The 18,157-nt window shown below is 38.2% G+C and overlaps 1 protein-coding gene across 3 annotated transcripts in view; it reads right to left on the minus strand.

The window, feature by feature from the left end:
* The window catches only part of zgc:63587 (uncharacterized protein LOC393431 homolog), a 134,248-nt gene that overhangs the window by 47,555 nt on the left and 68,536 nt on the right, over positions 1-18,157 (minus strand). For all 3 annotated transcript variants that reach the window (XM_048556193.1, XM_048556191.1, XM_048556192.2), the window contains 2 exons: positions 5,489-5,590; positions 4,363-4,508 (listed from right to left, as the gene is read on the minus strand). In XM_048556193.1, the coding sequence (XP_048412150.1) occupies positions 4,363-4,508; positions 5,489-5,590 (248 nt within the window). The remainder of the gene's footprint in view (positions 1-4,362; positions 4,509-5,488; positions 5,591-18,157) is intronic.

Raw genomic sequence — 18,157 nt, forward strand, 5'->3', positions numbered from 1 at the left:
TACAAGGTTACAGCAAATGTCAGTTTCTCCCACAATCCAAGAATAAAAGTTCATGTCGACTGATCTGCAACACGTGGGGCAACCTTGAAATGTACAGCTGCATATTTTCCTGGAGTCCTTACATTAAAGAGACTTCAGTGATCAAGGTGGACGTGCTGGAGTTGATGCAATTTACCCAATATATGAAGTAAAGGCAAAAAAGGTAAGTAACCAACATATTCTTCAAAAGCAAGACATTTCACTTGACGTTGTCTTTAACTTTTAGCAGTTACCTCAAGGAACGTATCAATAAAAATCAGGCTGTATATTTGACAATTAGTTAATATTCACCATATTTATAGTAATTGTAAAGAGGCATACCAAGATGCTGCAGAAGAAACTGTTTTGAAATTAACCTTCATGCTTTTAAGAAAAAAAAGCCTCTGTTAAACTAATCTCAATTTAACGAAGTGTGAGACCCAGACTGAAACTGTTTGAACAGCTGGCATTGGTTGAAATCAGAAGTGTCAAACTGTTGAGTACAGGGAATAAAATAGGCCCAAAAAGCTAACATGCACCATGCAACATACGAACTCTCTTGATAACTGACTCCCACAGTAATGGCAAACCATTAGCAGTATTTGGTTAATTTCAGCAATTTCCCATAATTTGCATGGGTTAGGTGGTGTGGACTCCGTTAACAAGCATGGTGCTAGCACTAACATCTCATTTTTCATAAGGATTGCAGCATAACATTAATTTTACAAAGCTCCAAACATGATGAATGCATTACGCTCAAAAGTCAACTGGGCAACTGAATACCTAGCTCACAGCAAAATGAAGTATACATCCAAAGCTTTTGGTACACAAGAGAAGGCTGTATTACCAGTGAATGTAGATCGTGATTACCTGCAGTAAATCATTCAAAATAGGCAAAATGTCAAATTTCAAAGCCTCACCCAAGCCATATTCCTGGCATTCAATTTGCCCTTGTAAAATGCATAGCCAGCCAACTGTAAATTTCTTCCTGAAGCCAATGTTTGCATAATTCAACTTGAAAATTACTTCTTACGTTCATTTTGAAATTGGGACAGCTGCACTATGTTATTCTTTTCTGCTCGTTTCTTTTTCATTTTTTGTGAATTTAATAAAAAAAACTCATGGGATGCTGGTATCACTGGCTCGGCTAGCATTTAGTGCCTACCTCTAGTTGCCCTTGAGAAGACAGTGGTGAGCCGCTTCTTGAACCATCGCAGTCCAATTTGTGTCGGCAACCCACAATGCTGTTAGAGCAGGAGTTTCAGTATTTTGGCCCAGCAACCCCAAAGGAATGACAATGATTTTCCAAGTCAGGATGGCCAGAGGTTTGGAAGGGAACTTGCAGGTGGTGGCGTTTCCATATGTCGACTGACCTTATCTTCTATGACAGTGTTGGATGGGTTTGGAAGGTGCTTAGAAGGCTTGGTGACTTCCTGCCGTACATCTTGTAGATGGAACACACTGTTGCTGACTGGTGGTGGTGGAGGGACTATGTTTCAGGATAAGGTGTTAGTAAAACAAGCTGTTTTGTCTTGGTCCAGTCGATGGTAATGCCCATGAAGCTGACAGTGGGTGATTTAGCAACGGTACTGCCGCTGAATGTCAAAGGAAGAGGAGTAGAGTCTCCCTTCTTGAGATGGTCATTGTCTGATACTTGTGGGACATGAATGTTACTTACTACTTATCAGCCCAAATCTAGACCTTGTCCAGGTACTGTTGCATCTGGGCATGGACTACTTTAGTATCTGAGGATTACAAACGGTGCTGAACATTATTGTGCAACTATAAGATCCCACTTCTGATCTTAAGAACAAAACGTAAATAATGAAGCAGCTGAAGACTCCTGAAATTGGACACCATTGTGAGAACACCTGTAGTGACATCTCAGACTGGGACGATGGTTTTTGCCATTCAAAGTCAAAGTCAATCTTCATTTGTGCTATATATGACTTAAACTGAATAGAAATTCATTAAGAGAAACATTATGGATGAATTAACAATAGTCTAGAAATTAATAAACTTAGCATACATGTGTTTAGTATAGGCACATAAAGAGTATACACGTGTGAGAGAGTATGAAGAAGAGAGTAACTTGAGAGTTTTGGCATGCAGCATCAAGTGAGTGGGAAAAAAAAAGCATACACCCTAGAAAACTTCCAAAATCTGACCCACTGGCTCAATAATACAGAGCAAAGAAAGGTGATATTATTCAAATCACATGGACAAAGAAAGAAAATGTTAAATGAAAGGTAGCAATCATGTTCCACTTCCATGAAGTTTCTGCGCAACCATTAAATCAAATTAGAAATATATATAAGAATACAGAAATGCGTTTTTTGATAGAATCATCCAGCTGTGAAAAGTTGGCCTTGGCAGTTTGAATGATGGTATTATGCTAAATATTAGCTGTTTAAGTAGTACTATTCAACACAATTCAACTCAATTACAATCAGTTGGAATTCAGGCTGTAAATTCTGAACGTCAAATGCTTTAAAGGAATGGCTTATTTTGTTTGAAGCAAATGGCGAACAGCTTTTATCTTGATAATGCAAAGAGACTGAAGTCACAATTGCAGTGCATCATGCAAGCAATCAAGCAAATGTATATTCAAGATTTCAGAAACATTACATTTTCCATGCCAGCCGTGTCTCTCTGTGCTCCGTCTGCACGAGGATGGTTTCCTTGCGATGAACCAAAAGACACCACTGGCAGTGCCTCCTTCATCACAAATATTGTAACATGACTCAAGTGTCAAACAATCCAGGAAACTAAACATCAGATCTACTAATGGCTCATTCAAAAATATGTCTTGTTAAAAATGCTAACTGGAACTAGAAGCAGTAACCAGAATTCTATGGTTCTATACAGCAGCACTTCAATACTTAACCAATCTAGCAAAGCAAGTTGCTCCAGCAGGATCCTACTTACTATCATGACATATTTCTGCAGCTGAAATAATTCGAGAAAGCTTTATTATAAGTTCTGTGGTTGCATACTGGGGATTGAGAGATATTGGCTTTACATGCATTTAGAGAGGCAAGGCTGATTAAGGATAGACAGCCCGTGCGTGGGAAATTGTGTCTCTCAAACTTGACTCAGTTTTTTGAGGATGTGACCAAAAAGATAGACGAGGGCAGAGAGATAGACATTATCTACATGGATTCGAATAACGCCTTTAACAAGGCTGCATATAGTAGACTATTTAGTAAAGTTTGATCACATAGGATTCAGAAGAGCTTGCCAATTGGATACAAAATTGGCTTGTATGGTATGAGAAAGAGGCTGGTGGTGGAGGGTTGTTTTTCAGACTGGAGGGCAAAGACCAGCGGTGTTCCACAGGGATCAGTGCTGGGTCCACTGTTGTACGTCATTTATATAAATGATTTGGATGAGAATTTAGGAGGCACAGTTTGTGAATGACACCAAAAGTAGTGGACAGTGAAGGTGGTTATCTAAGAATACAAAAGGAATCTTAATCAATTAGGCCACAGGGCTAAGGAGTGGCAGATAGAGTTTAATTTGAATAAAACAGGAAGTATTGCATTTTGGTAAAGCAAACAAGGGCAGGGCTTATACAGTTAATGGTAGGGCCCTGGGTGAGTGTTTTCAAACAGAGACCAAAGGGTTTTGGTACACAGTTCTTTGAAAGTTACATCACAGGTACAGAGGGTGCTTAAGAAGGCATTTATCATGTTCGCCTTCATTGCTCACACTATTGAGTACCGTGGTTGGGATGTCATGTTGAAATTGTACAGGATGTTGGTGAAGCTACTTTTGGAGTGCTGTGTATAGTTTCGATCACCCTGCTATAAGGAGATTATTATTAAATTGGAGAGGATTCAGCAAAGATTTATAAGGATGTTGCTGGGGCTCTGGAGCTTTTTACTTAAGGACATGCAGGATAGCCTGGACCACAGGAAGTTGAGTAGTGACCTTATAAAGGTTTATAAAATTATGAAGGGCATAGAGAAGGTGAATAGCAAAGGTCTTTTCCCTAGCATTGGGGAGTTCAAAACCAGAGGGGATTTTTTAAGGTGAGAGAAGGAAGATTTAAAAATGGGACCCAAGGGGCAACTTTTTCCACAGAGAGCGTGGTTTGTGTGTGGAATGAACTGCCAGAGGAAGTGGTAGATGTAGGTACAGTCACAATATTTAATACATATTTGGACAGATACATCAACAGTAAGAGGTATAAAGGGATATGGGCCAAACGCAGGCAAAGTGGAACTAGTTTAGTTTGGGAAACTTGGTTGGCATGGACGACTTGAGCCAAAGTGTCTGTTTCTGTGACCCGACTGGTAGTTATGGTGCAAAATGCAATTTGCTTTGGAGAGAGATACTTACACCAACATCGTGCGTAGTTTGAGAAAGTCGTTGTGTTCTGGGTTTTCCACTTCAACCACTCCCCATGGATAAAGGCGACCTCGGATCTTTTTACCTTTCACTTCAATCAGTTGGTTGGAGCCAATCACAGCAAAGGGAACACTGGCCTAGAAGGAAAGGGAACTTTTGATCTGGCGGGCATTCAAACAAGATCAGGCATTCAATGCCTTGTAACTATTCTCATGAATTAGACTATGACTGATCAATTAACAGTCTTGGTTCTGAAACACTCAAAGATTTTGCTTGCTTATTTTGAAATACCCTACCAGGGCAAATCCACTGACCATATCAAAGCCTCTAATCACCTACAACACCAATTAGATCGCCCCTTAAATTTCCTAAACTCAAGGGCATTGAAGTCTAGTTTATTAAACATGGCTTGTAAGTTAATGCTTTAAATCCTGGTATCTCTCTGTGGGACCTGTATTGCACTCCTTCATGCAGCCTTCTAAGATGTAGTGCATAGAACAGGTTGCAGTACTTAGATCTAGAGAAGACCTCTCTGCAACTCTGGCATAACTTTAAAATATTTATATTTCATTTCCTTTGACATAACAGTGAAGCAATCCACTACTGTTTTAAAATTTTGCATCCATTTACAAGCTTTTTCATGACTTTGGTACTTGGACACCTAAATCTTTCTACTTCTCCCTTGGTTTGAAACGTTCAGCATGAAATGCATAACTCACACCTAACAGAGGAAGACGTTCTGTTTTCAGACTGTGCGTATGAAAACTAAAGAGTAAAGCTAAGGAATGATAAGGTTTTTTGACTGAAAGGATTTCAACTGTCAAACTGGAGCTTGACTGAGGGACAGTAAGCTGCTCTCTATAGGCGAGTTGATTCCATTTCCGTGTGGAATTGGCAACACAATTTAAGGATCTGCTTGCCCCGGGGAATCAACTCAAAAATGTAGCTCTACACTTGCGCGCCCCCACCGCCCCCTGCCCACCAAAGACTCTATTCTCTATATTAAAATTGAATTTCACTCCACTTCACTTAAACTTGTTTCTCACAACCACCGTGCCTGGTCTGGTCTACTTCTACAATGCAGTAGTTAGCTGATACCAATTTATTAGAATCTCACCTTCAGAATCATGGTCTGCTCCTTGAATTCTTCATCTTCATCGGAATCTGCATCTGGAAGCTGGTAGATTCTGATCCCATGCTCAGTGATCTCATCAAGGATCTAAGAAACAAATTACAATTAGAAATTCCAGTGATGAGCTTAATCAGCAGGTTGCAAATTTCAATTGTTATGCAGATTACTTCATTGTTTAATTACAGAGAGCTGCAATTGGAGAAGCTGAACAGTAAAAAAAATTTACTGCTACAAATAAGGGATACTAGGCAGGCTCAGTGAGATGACAAGAATCCTAGAATCATACAGCAGAGAATGATATCATTCAACCCATCTTGGTGTCAATTTGAAACAGTTTCTAATTTGTCTCACGCCCTGCCCTTTCCACATAGCCCTGCAGAATTTTGTACTTGAAGTGTTTATCCAATTACCTTTTGAAAGTTACAACTGACTCTGCATCCACCGATGTATCATAGATCATCATAGCCTTACTGCATAACTAAAATGCTCATCTCCTCTTTGGTACTTTTACCAATTATTTTAACTTCCCAATCTGGTTATCAATGGTCCTTTTACCAATGAAAGTTTCATTTTATTTATGGACCTAAGTTTTGAATGTCTTTATTAAATCTACCCATAACGTTTCCTACATTAAAGGAGAATCCAAACTGATGATCTTCGATCACATTACACAAGTACCATATCCTTATATTAATCTACTCTGCCACCTCTCCAAGTCTTTGAAATCATAAAATGGGATGTCCAGAATTGGACACGATGGGGATAATTTTGACAGCTCAAAGCATCTCAGGTGGGCATTCCTCTTAATACCTTTGTGTAACAAAAAATTACCCAAGATTTTGAAATTTAATATACCGTACACATTCAAAAGATTATTATTCATATTTTGAATGTTTCTGTAAACCTCCTTATGGTTGTCATGTGCTCCTATTTGTGACCATTATAGAACAGAACAAATTGATATTGAAAGCTTTCTAAACTGGTCACTAGTTAAAATGTCTGCATTCAATTCTTCTGGATGCACACATGCAACTCACTACTACACTTTCATGGGCAACTAGGGATGAGTAATAAATGCTGGCCAGCCAGTGACACTCAAGTCCCATGAAGGATTTTTTTTTTTAAATGGTAAGAATATTTACAAGTGAGAACTGCAGATGCTGGAGAATCCAAGGTAATGAAATGTGAGGCTGGATGAACACAGCAGGCCCAGCAGCATCTCAGGAGCACGCTGCTGGGCCTGCTGTGTTCATCCAGCCTCACATTTCATTAAAAAATTTACAATATTTCTTTCTAGAAATTTTGTTTTGTTTTTCCACTTTTCTCTTTCTGCATCTCACATTCCTGGGAATGAGCAGGCAGATCTACTAAAATCTTACAAGCCAATTCTCAACACACCCTCTATGTAAAAATGGAGTCAACTTATAACCCTCCTTCCTTATTCATATATCTAACCTAACTGGTCATGGAAAATCCTTGCCAAACTTGGCCTATTGAAAACAGTAAACCAAATGCTCCTACATTAGCAAGGGCTTTACACTCAACCTTCATAAATCACTGGTTAGATGTCAAGTGGAGAACTAGCCCTGGGCCTATTTTTAGGAAGTATTTTGCATGCCTTTAGGGTCTGCTGGCGGCAGCACTGAAGGGCAGACTGAGAAGATGGACAGCTAGAGGCAAGGGTCCCTAAATATCCTGCGGTAACTGCAGGGTGTCTTTTCACCCTTCTCTCTAAGTTTCATGCCTGATTTCAGGGTGGTAGGAGAGAAGTCTGCTTGCTGTATTTCCAAAGGGAGGGAAACACAGCTGACTGCTGAAGTTGGAACCACCATAAAATCAAAGGCACACAGTTTCACTAAGTTCTGAAATAATTGTAAATACCTCAGACTGGATTGGTCATCTACCCCTTATCCTGCATCTGTTAAAACCAGAAACTGAGATGGGCTGTGTCTCTCTTTCAGAATTTTACTTATTGAAATTTCCACTTTGTAGTGGCCCCAAACAGGAAGGCCATTTTCGGCAGTGAACATGAGCTGTTATTCAGCTACAAGCTTCCTAATGTCACATTTTTCAATCAGCAAAATCTCTATTATTTCAGACAGATGATAACTGTAAGGAGAGTTACAATAAATTTCAAAATGTGAATAATAATCTTTTTTGAATGTGTATGGTGTATTAAATTTCAAAATTTCAGGAAATTTTTGCCACACAAAGGTGTTAAAGGATAATGGGCCAAAGGCAGGGATATGGAGTTAAATAATGGATCAGAAATGATCTCACTGAATGGCATAACAGGCTGGTGGGACTGGATGGCCTGCTCCTGTTAGGAGAAGGAAAGAAGTTCAAAAGTTATTGGTATTTCAGACTAATTTAATAAACAATATAATGCACAGTGGTGTGTAAGGAAGCAAGTGCAACCTCCAAATGCAAATACATTTCATCATCTTCCTTAGAAGTCTTGGCAAATGCAAACAATTCAGCCTCACTGCCAGGCAGAGGACAGGGGACATTTTGTTTTTAGAAGAGATAAAACAATTGTATCAAAAGCGCCAGTGCCTTAGGTTTCAAACAGTTACAATTATTACATAATGTTGACAGAAGGAAAGAAGAGCTTCATTTATACAGCTGTGACATCTTTGGTTCGACTAAAAGGAACAAGTGAATTTGTTTAGCTCTGGTTTCCAAAACACATTGCAAGTATCAAGATCTCAAATAACAGTTAAATTTTTTTGGCAGTCAATAACTACAGATTGATCAAGGCAAATGGAGAACTCTGATCTTCCTTGCAAAAAAAAGGTCCCACATGAACTCTAAATTTCACCTGAAGTGAAGTAGCACTTCCAATATTACAAAGCTCAGCCAGTCATACATCATAGTATTAGCATAGATTTAGTGGTGAGAAAATAAACGCGCTGACAGATCTTCTGTCTTTGAGGTAAAACTGCCAAAAAGGTACACTAGAAAGGAAACAGTATCCGTGGAAAAAAGTGAGAAAAATTACAATCTGAACGTGTGTGGTGGGCTACGTGAGATATACACGTAGTAGATGTATTGGCAGAAAATGAAACGATGAAGACTTGTAGACGCCCTCCTGACCAATGCAACTCTTCCTCAAAAAGAAAGCAGTAAATGTCAGTGGAGATGGAAGAATATATAGTCAGAACACTCCATTATGCTGAAAACAACTTAGTAAAATAATATTTTACTGAGATTTTCCCCAAAATAGAAGTGAACAATCCAAGAAGCATGGTGAAGCAGTGAAAACAATTTCCAGTTTGAATACACATCTAAACGGTCTTCAGATAAAATACATTATCCAATGGTATAAACAGTTGTACCTCCTCAACCAATAGCTGGAGTCTGAATGTTCTTCATCAAATCAGAGCTATGATTATGTGGAGGAAGCTTGAAATCCTGGATTAATGGGATCAAGGAGGGAAATATACGGAAGCAGAACACACTGCATTTGGCCCAACTAATGTGTGGGACACTGACACTGTCTATAAATTAAGATTAATTCATGTCAGGGAAAAGACTTCATTCTAAACAGAAACATTGGACATTGCCATTTTACTCTGTTTACAGCCAAATACAACAACCATTCAAAATCACAAGAAAGTTTACTGGATGTATCAGGATAGTAACTGGAAGTTGCAAGACAGCATTTAGATTCCAGTTCCAGATGGAAAACAGCAAAGATAAGTGATCTAGGAAAAGGATCAAGAATGTACTTCAACTGAAAAACAAAACATGTATGTCATTCAAAACTAGATATCAGCAAAAATAACAAACCACTCAACTCGAGTTGAATTTAAGGTTAAATATTTTAAACTAACGTACAGGATCCAACTGAACTTTTTCTGAACTTGATATGCCTACCTTATTCCGTACCATATCAGCTTGTCTTCAGCCCATAGATTTTGTAGGTCTACCACCTCCACTTAGCTGGATCACCCTGCATTAATTTTAAATGTGACCACCGTTTAACTAATACTAGGCAGGACTTCCAATCATGTCTCTCCTGCCTCTCAGGATCGGAGATCACTAGCAGTAGCAGGCCCGGGCAAGTAGAGTTGGGGGCTGGGACTGATAGGAGGAAGAAAGTAGACAGGAAATTTAAACGTTTACCAGGCCAAACCGTGTGCACAAGTTTCTCCAACACACTGAATCACAGCTACAGTGGGATGAGCGTTTTAATTGGGAATTAACAGCCCACTTAAGGGGCCAAATTAGTGCATGGGTGGACACCATATCAGCCATCTCCCAATATCTTTAAAATTGCAACAGTGCGGGTGGCTGATGGTAAGACATGAAATGTCAGTATTCTCACTTACAGGCCCACCTTCTTGTTTCCTGCCTGAAAAGCAGTCTGCAAAATTTTATTGCTATGTTGCACGCGTGCTGAAATTATCTTCAGAAAAAGTAGCAGAAAAATAGATAGAATTAATCAGGTCTTTCCTCAAATGCACTGCTTCTGAAGTTTAGTTTAGGGTTCTGGTTTTACTGAAACATTTAAAAGACCTTGGACTCGGCAATCAGTCTACATGCTGATTTTTTCATCCCCTTTAAGATGCACATGAATGTTTTGATGGATACCACCATCACTCAGACAGGAGACAAATCTGAAATTTATTTTTCCAGTAGTCAAGTGACATTAAAATTCCCGTAAGCCAAAGATGACAAGCAGCAGGAATTTATCAGTGGCTGCATCAAGACATAGGTTATCAATTCAGATAGGTACTCAAGTCTGAAATGTTTGGATTAGACCCTGCTGGAGTGCTCTCTGGTGCTCCTTATCTTTCCTTGTGCTGAATATGGATCTTCCTCACCTCCCACACCATATATGTAAACATACCATGAGGCTCTCACTGGGACACTGTCTCCTGCCTCAGTCCAGTTGATAATCCCTGCTCAGTATCGATTCACACCAGCGACACAGCAGTTTCAACTATTGCTTTAATTATACAATTAACACACCCAAGATGAGACAGACCACCAGCAAACCAAAGCCCAGAAAGACAGTGATGTCCACGTCCTATACTTGACATTTACTATCAGTGTAAAACAATCTTTTTCCTGTTTTTGCACTAGATTCAGCACAGCCTGTTACAATGTTATGTACAGAGTGCTGCCAACACAGCAGATGACCTTGAAAATTAGAATTGTAGCTGTTCGTTTTGACAATAAGTTTCAGCAGCTATTTTATAAAGTCATAAAAGATAACCTGCTACTGCACAGGACAATACTGAACAACTCTGCACACCAAATCATTTGACTAAGTTAGCAATGGCTCATTTTAAATAAATGGATCAGATTCCTTGTAAAACTGAACATCCTGTTGCCCATATGCTTGCAAAATCTCCACTCCAAAATTGTTCTTCCAACTAGCAGGATCCAAACCTTGAGGGTTCATTACAGAAACCATCAATAAATTTGATCACAGCTGCTCTTAACTGCCAGTTTGTCTACTTAGTGCCAATTCTCAGCCCTCTATTCAGTCATGTGGCTGTCCTCTATTTCTCAGTCATGTATGAAAGCAAATTTTTTGTTTCATATTTAAGAAATGTTAATTTTAAAACTTTCATCACAGCAAACTTGGATAGGGAAACAGAAAACAGGGCCAGTGAGAAGCTGGTGTAAGTATCAATTTTATTATTCTTCTTCCAAGTGGCAGCTTAGAAGCATAAACAAGAACAAGGAAAGACTGATGAGTACCAATAAACATACTGGAACATTGGCAACATAAATTACAAGACAAACCAATAAAACACAGTCACTTTTACACAGTACTGACAGGTCCACTTTTGTTTGGAAAGTTGTTGCATAATCGTTTCTACCTTTAAAGACATTTCTTATTCCGCTTTGAGCGCAGAGACTGAAGAAGTTTACAGTTCAAGCAGTTAAAGTAAGCAATTATGCAATGAGAATATTCAGCTAGCAAAAAATTGTCTTTCCCTTAATATTATGAAAAATGAACTGAGTCATGGGCTGTTTATGGGAATGACTGTCATTCAAGTCAGGCCATGTTATAAATACAAATGAGGGAAGCCATTAGACTCAACTTGGTCTACCCTTCCATTGTTTAAAGGATTCAGGAGTACATGCCTTGACAATTTTTCCTGGAAATCAGTTTCTCTTTAACTGAATAACAATCTGGTCTCAATCCTACACTGGCCTTTTGAGTTTGACCCTTTGTTGTTTATCTTAGGCGTAACTTTCTATTTGTAAGTAATATTTCAGTTCACTGTTTCCATATCATTTATATTTCATGTAACTGTAAAAAGGTTATATCGATTGTTTCCCATTAAAACTACACATGCCCAACTTTCTCCAGTCTCTTTGGAATTCAACCCTCTGATGGCAGGCATAATTCTTTTTTAAATAATGTACAAAAAGGATACAAGTGTAGGCTGTTCAGGCTCTGAAAATTACTGTTATGATGATCATGGTTGATCTGACTGTAATCTTAAACTCAGATTCCTGTCTATTCAGAAAATGCTTCACACCTTTACTTCCCAAGAATCTCTCTGCCTCTGCCATACAAATATTTAAATACTCTGCTTGCCCCACCTTTTCATTAGGAGTGCGCTAAAATTTCATGACTCTTTAAGATAGACTTTTTTTTGCCTCAAAATGTTTTAAATGGGCAGCCCCTTATTTTCAAAACAGTGACATCCAGTTCTAGATTCTTTCCTAAGAGGAAATATCCTCTCCACATTTACACTGCCAAGATGCCTCAGGATAATGTATTTTTCAATCAAGTCACCTCTAACACTTATAAACTCAGAACACCAGCTATGAAGACAACTTAGCCATTTAAGATATTCATCTGTAACAGCTTACTAGCTAAATTTAATATTTTCTGAACTGCTTCCAATACATTTACCTTCTCAAATAAGGTGTCTATCATGGTATACAGTACGAGAGAGGTGGTCTCACCAGTGCCCTGTTTAAATTGAACGTAATTTATTCAATTCCCTTCACAATAAGTGATTATTAGATTCCCGAATTACTTGTTGCACTAATGTGTTTGCAGTTCGTGAATAAGGACATCTAGATTTTTCAGCATCTCAGAGTTATAGTGTCAAAGAGCAGCACATCATGGAAACAGAGCCTTTGGTCCAACTCGTTCTGTAATCTCTCACCATTTAATAGACTTCCTTTGCCAAAATGGATAAGTTCACATTTTCCCACATCGTTGCTCACTCATTTCAAGTATTATTATGTTTTTGTAGTCTCATGTTCTCTTCACAACTAACTTCCAATCTAGCTTTGTTTCACTGGCATATTTGATAACCACACTTTGCATCACTTCATCCAAATTATTTATATAAAATATAAGCAGCTGAGGCTTCAGACTGATCCATGGTACACCATTTTTTACATTTTGCCAATCTAAAAAGACTTAAATGTTTTCCATGACCTAACCAATTTTCTATCCATGCGAACATGCTACCCACCAACACCATGAACTTTAAATTTCCATAATAACCTTTCACCTGTCACTTCATCGAATACCTTCTAGAAATCTAAGTACATTACGTTCAGCAGTTCACCTTTACCCACAGTCGTGGCACTTTTGCAAAGAACTCCAAGAGAAGGATTAAAGAATCAATTTCTCTTACTCAAAACCATGTTGACTCAGTCTGATTACCCTGAATATATGCAAGTGTCCTATTACTTAATTAGGGCTAGCTTCTAATGAATAGCCTGTAGTTTCAAGCTTTTGGTCTCTTTTCCTTTATGAATATAGGAGTCAAATTTGCTACCATAAGATCTCGCTGAATACAGAGAGATTTAGAATGAAGGCCATCAGGATCGGGACATTTGTCAGCCTGAAACTGCTTCAATTTATTCAGTTTGAGTTCTCTAACAACTGTAATTTCCTTGAGTTCATCCTTCCCATCTAATTCCTGATTTCTAGCTGCTGTGAGGACATTACCTTATTCTCAGGAGTGAAATGCAAGATACCTGTTCAATTTATCTGTCATTTCTGTATTTTCCATTATTAATTTTACAGACTGTAAAATCATGGCTCACAATGTTAACTCATCATTAAAATATAGAAAATTTTACTGTTTTTAATATTTCTAGTGAGCAAGCTCTCATACTTTAAAATCTTAATGCAGGCAAAATGAATTGCTCTTTGTTTTATCAGGTATTCTGACCAATCTTCTGACATGCCACCTTTGCACAATTACGTTTTTTTCCCTTCAATTTTGACACCATTCTTAACTTGAAGTTAACCATGGGTGATGGGTCATCCTTTGGAATTTTTCTTACGTATGGTCATCAAAACAGCACTGTAGTAAATTCTGGGCTTGCTGTAAACACATGTATGTAATCCCTTCTGTTATAACTTGCTGGGATAGATGCTATCCTAGAATTTAGTATGGCAAACTGTTTCAATCACTTATATTTTCTGACTGTGCAACACCAGCATCCGTGGGGTAAGAAAGTTCATTTGATTGACTTATTAAACAATAGCTAATTCCCACCTGAGGTCACTAAAAGGTTAAAAACCTTGAAGGGGCGAGGGTTCAGGGTGCCAAAATGGTTTCCACAGCCCATATAGATCATAAATTTCTTCAAAAGATCAAGAGCTTCAATAGGATTTTACACTTCTGGATCTATATGGATTATCTGAAAAGTTATTTTTCCAGAGATATAGCAGAATACTGCATTAGATTTAAATCAACGGACAGGATTATGTCATAATAACAGAAAATGCTGAAGAATCTCACCAGATCTGACAGGATTTGTAAGGAGAGAAAGCGTTAACAATACACCAGAAATTGCTAGAAAAGCTCAGCAAGTCTGGCAGCATCTACGAAGAAAAATCAGATTTAATGTTTCAGGTCAAGTGATTCTTGTTCAGAACTGGTTCGAAGGAAGGGTCACTGAACCCGAAATATTAATACTGATTTCTCTTCACAGATGCTGCCAGACCCGCTGGGCTTTTCTAACAATTTCTGTTTTTGTTTTTGATTTACAGCATTCACAGTTTTTTCAGCTTTCAGTTAACATTTCAAGACAGACAGGACGCTTCTTCAGAAGAAGCATTCTGAATAACAGTCATATCACACTTAAACTGTTAACACTTTGTCTCTCCACAGATGGTGCCAGACCTGTTGTGTTTCTTGAAAAGTTTGTTTCTATTTCAGATTTCCAATATCTAGTGTTGTGCCATTGTTTGAAGGTTTATGTCCTAGTTAGCCTCAGATGGTCTCTTCCTTGATTTATCTCACCAACATGTGGTTTGAAAACTTTGTAGAATCACGGAGTTGCAAAGACCATTCTCACATCACCCAAAGCTGGTAAAATTCAGATTTTAGTGAAAATGGACAGACTCCAAAACACAATTTGAACCAACTGTTTGAACTAGATGCTCTTAACAGCATTGTTTAAAACTGCTCACAAATGCTCAGCTTGAATGTCAAAGTTAGAATTTAGGCAGAATGTGTCCTGTGGACAAGATGCTATTTCAATAAGCATCACTGATAATACTTTCACACTTAACCGTCATGACTCGGAGAAACACTGCCAATGCAAAGAATGTAGCCAGTTCAGGAAAGGTTTTCATGCAATCAAAGTACATCTTGAAACAGGGATAAAAGTTTCTATTAAAAAAAACACAACAAAATGCCTATCTTCAAAGCGGAAATCTAGCCAGTCATCAAGAGCAAAAAGTTTTGCAGATTATCACACATTTCTGCTTTATACATTTTGCAATGTAAAGTGTAAAATTAACACTAGTTTTCAGGTAATTAATTCAGTTTGGACAAGGAGGATTATTTGAGATGCAGCAACACAAGGTCCAGAACATTAACTTACTCCACAGCAACCTGCATGTAGAGTTAATAAAGCAGCTGTGAACTCCCAGTGACTGAATGAGAAGTATGAAAATACTGGACTCAACCACTGGCATGACAAGTTTAATGGTAAAAAGAATACATGTTGAAGATCCAAGCAGTATGTGCAAAGTGCTTAGTTTATTACATTTAAGTTGAACTACCCAAGAACTTATAAGTAATACAAGTTATCAACGCTATAGTGAGTACTTGTTACCATAGTGATAACGACAACAGAACCAACATGGAAAGGTGCTAACTTACAAAAAAACTTTAAGTCATGCAATAACTTTAAAGACAATCACATCTAAGTGCATAATAAGTTCTCAAATTTTGGTGAACACACGAATGATTTTGTTTTGAAAAAAGCACCATGGAATATGGATGACTTACCTTGACCCAACATGCAGTCCAAGGGGTCAAGTGAATTTTTGCTGATTTTCATACAGGCAAGAGATAATGTGGAGGTTCTTCCCTTGAAGGGACATTTATCATATGTCGAATTTACACATCCTATTGTCTGGATTTTTACAGAAATTCACTGCAGACTTGTTGTCTGAAAAATCAAAAGCTAACAAACAGAGGGTTGTGGAGAAACCATTTTATCACAAACAGTTGTGAACAGCTGCCACTCTTGAGAGCAGACCATTTGTGTGGATAACAGAGTATTGACTGTATAGTCACATGACTGAAGCTGGTTTGGGATAACACCTTATCAAAGGTGAGGCCAGATCAATTCAACCTGGAACTACTCAGATAGAAGGATCACCAGCATGAAGAGAGGAATCCTGCCTGAACACATAGTCAATTTAGGTAGCGAGCAGACAGGAACATTCATTTTCAATCCCGAGTATATTCTCTGTATAAAAGCTCAAAATTTCATACGAAAACCCAGAAGCTTTCAAACTTCAGTTAGCTTCAAAGATCCAGGAGAGGGAAACCCTTCTAATGTGCAACATTTTCATCTTAAAAAGAGTGATTAACAACATGTTGAATGTTTTCCATTACTGTCAATAATGGAAGTGTATTGATCTTCTCAAGACCTCATTTTTCCTTCAGTATTAGCACCTGTGCTCAAGAAAGTGTTTTTAAAAAAAACACATTGTAGGTGTTGTGTAAATAAACATTAATTCTTTAATATTAAACTTACCAGAGTGCCGGCTTATGTCTATCATATAAAGTAACAACTTAAAGTTTGAAACTCTTTTTGTAAAGTAGATCTTGTCACAAATAAACAAGTGGCAAGGATGAAGTGCAGAGACTATCTCTCAATTTCTTCCTGTTAAAAAGAGTGTCACGTTATCTTACTGCGAGGTCTGTGTTACAATTGCATAACTTACCTCCAGTGACATCACACATATTGTAACATTCTAGGGCAGAAACAAGAAAAGAACTGCAAGGATGATGTTACCAGTAGAGGCAGTGTTATAACTGACTGAAGAGTGCCACTTTCTACCCCCAAAATGAGCATCCCTCTTCTGCAACGTACCACGTGCAGTAACAAAATAAATTGTTACTAGGCCTCTGAATTTCAACTGCTCGGGGTGTAGTCCATTTATTACAGTACTGTAACGGCACAGCCACTAGACTAAAAGAGAGCAGCCAGTTAACCATTACAAATTTCTGTTCCCGATGAAGAAAAAAACGCTTGGTAGGTATTAAGCAACTGTGACATTCACTCCAACTGTATTCCATTCCAGCAACTGACAGCTTTCCCAAGAAAAAAAGCATTAAATCGTTGTTGTAGCAATGATCCTTCAGATAACACTAAGTGAAACAATGCAGGGAAAGCCCCAACTAGGGCTGTTGAAATATTTATTACTGCGGTATCTGCCTTCAGCTTTCCTGTGGAAATGTAGATTTACAACACAAGAAAGCTTGTCATTCTCTTTCCGAATGAGTCTATTTAATTCAGTCCTGTTCCTCCCAAAAGTCTGACTTCTTACAATTAAGTTTCTCATGAGAAACAATAAGTTCAAATATTAGTTTATAGAAAACAAAGCTTTTGCTGCAGAATGGCTGTGAATCAAATGTTGACAATTTCTTTGTAAATGCTCATGCTGCGTATGTTTATTCAAAAACATGCCTGCGTGTCTCCTCCATTCCACATTGTAAGAAGAGGCAGCTACAGGCACATGCGTTAATACATTCCTACTAAAACACACCAGGACCCAGAAGCCCCATGACTGATGGGTTTTCTTTATTTGAGAAAATAGGGTACAGGTGAATAACATAGGAAAACACTAAGCCTTAAATGCCCATCAGCCATGATTTAAATGGCGGAGTGGACTTGATGGGCCAAATGGCCTTACTTCCACTCCTATGTCTTATGGTCTTAAAAGAACTAAACAGGATTAGAGTAATCTGGAAAATGGAATTAGGTGATAGAAAATTCAAGTTCTTTCAATAAAGATTGCTGCTAGGCTGAAGGTGGTAACGAGTTCATACAATTTGATTTAAAAGAGTCAACGAGTTGTTAATTTTTCCAATGAAGACATAGGGAGCAGAAACAACTTGTATTTGTATAGTACCACGAATGCAGTAAAACGTCCCTAGGTACTTCATAAGAGCATTACAAAACAAAGTTAGACAGAAAGTAACATGAGACATTAGAGCAGGAAACCAAAACTTTATTACAGATGTTTGTTTACAGAATATGTTATACACACACGAGGAGAAAATTAGATGATGTCTGGAGAGAATTTCAAAATTTAGGCTTTCAGCTGCATAGGCCCTAACTATCCAATGGCTGACTCAAATATTTTTGATGTGCAAGTGTTTGGAGTGAAGAAGTGCAGCAGTT

The sequence above is a fragment of the Stegostoma tigrinum genome, chromosome 26 (genome assembly GCF_030684315.1).
Source record: "Stegostoma tigrinum isolate sSteTig4 chromosome 26, sSteTig4.hap1, whole genome shotgun sequence".
Classification (NCBI taxonomy): Eukaryota; Metazoa; Chordata; class Chondrichthyes; order Orectolobiformes; family Stegostomatidae; genus Stegostoma; species Stegostoma tigrinum.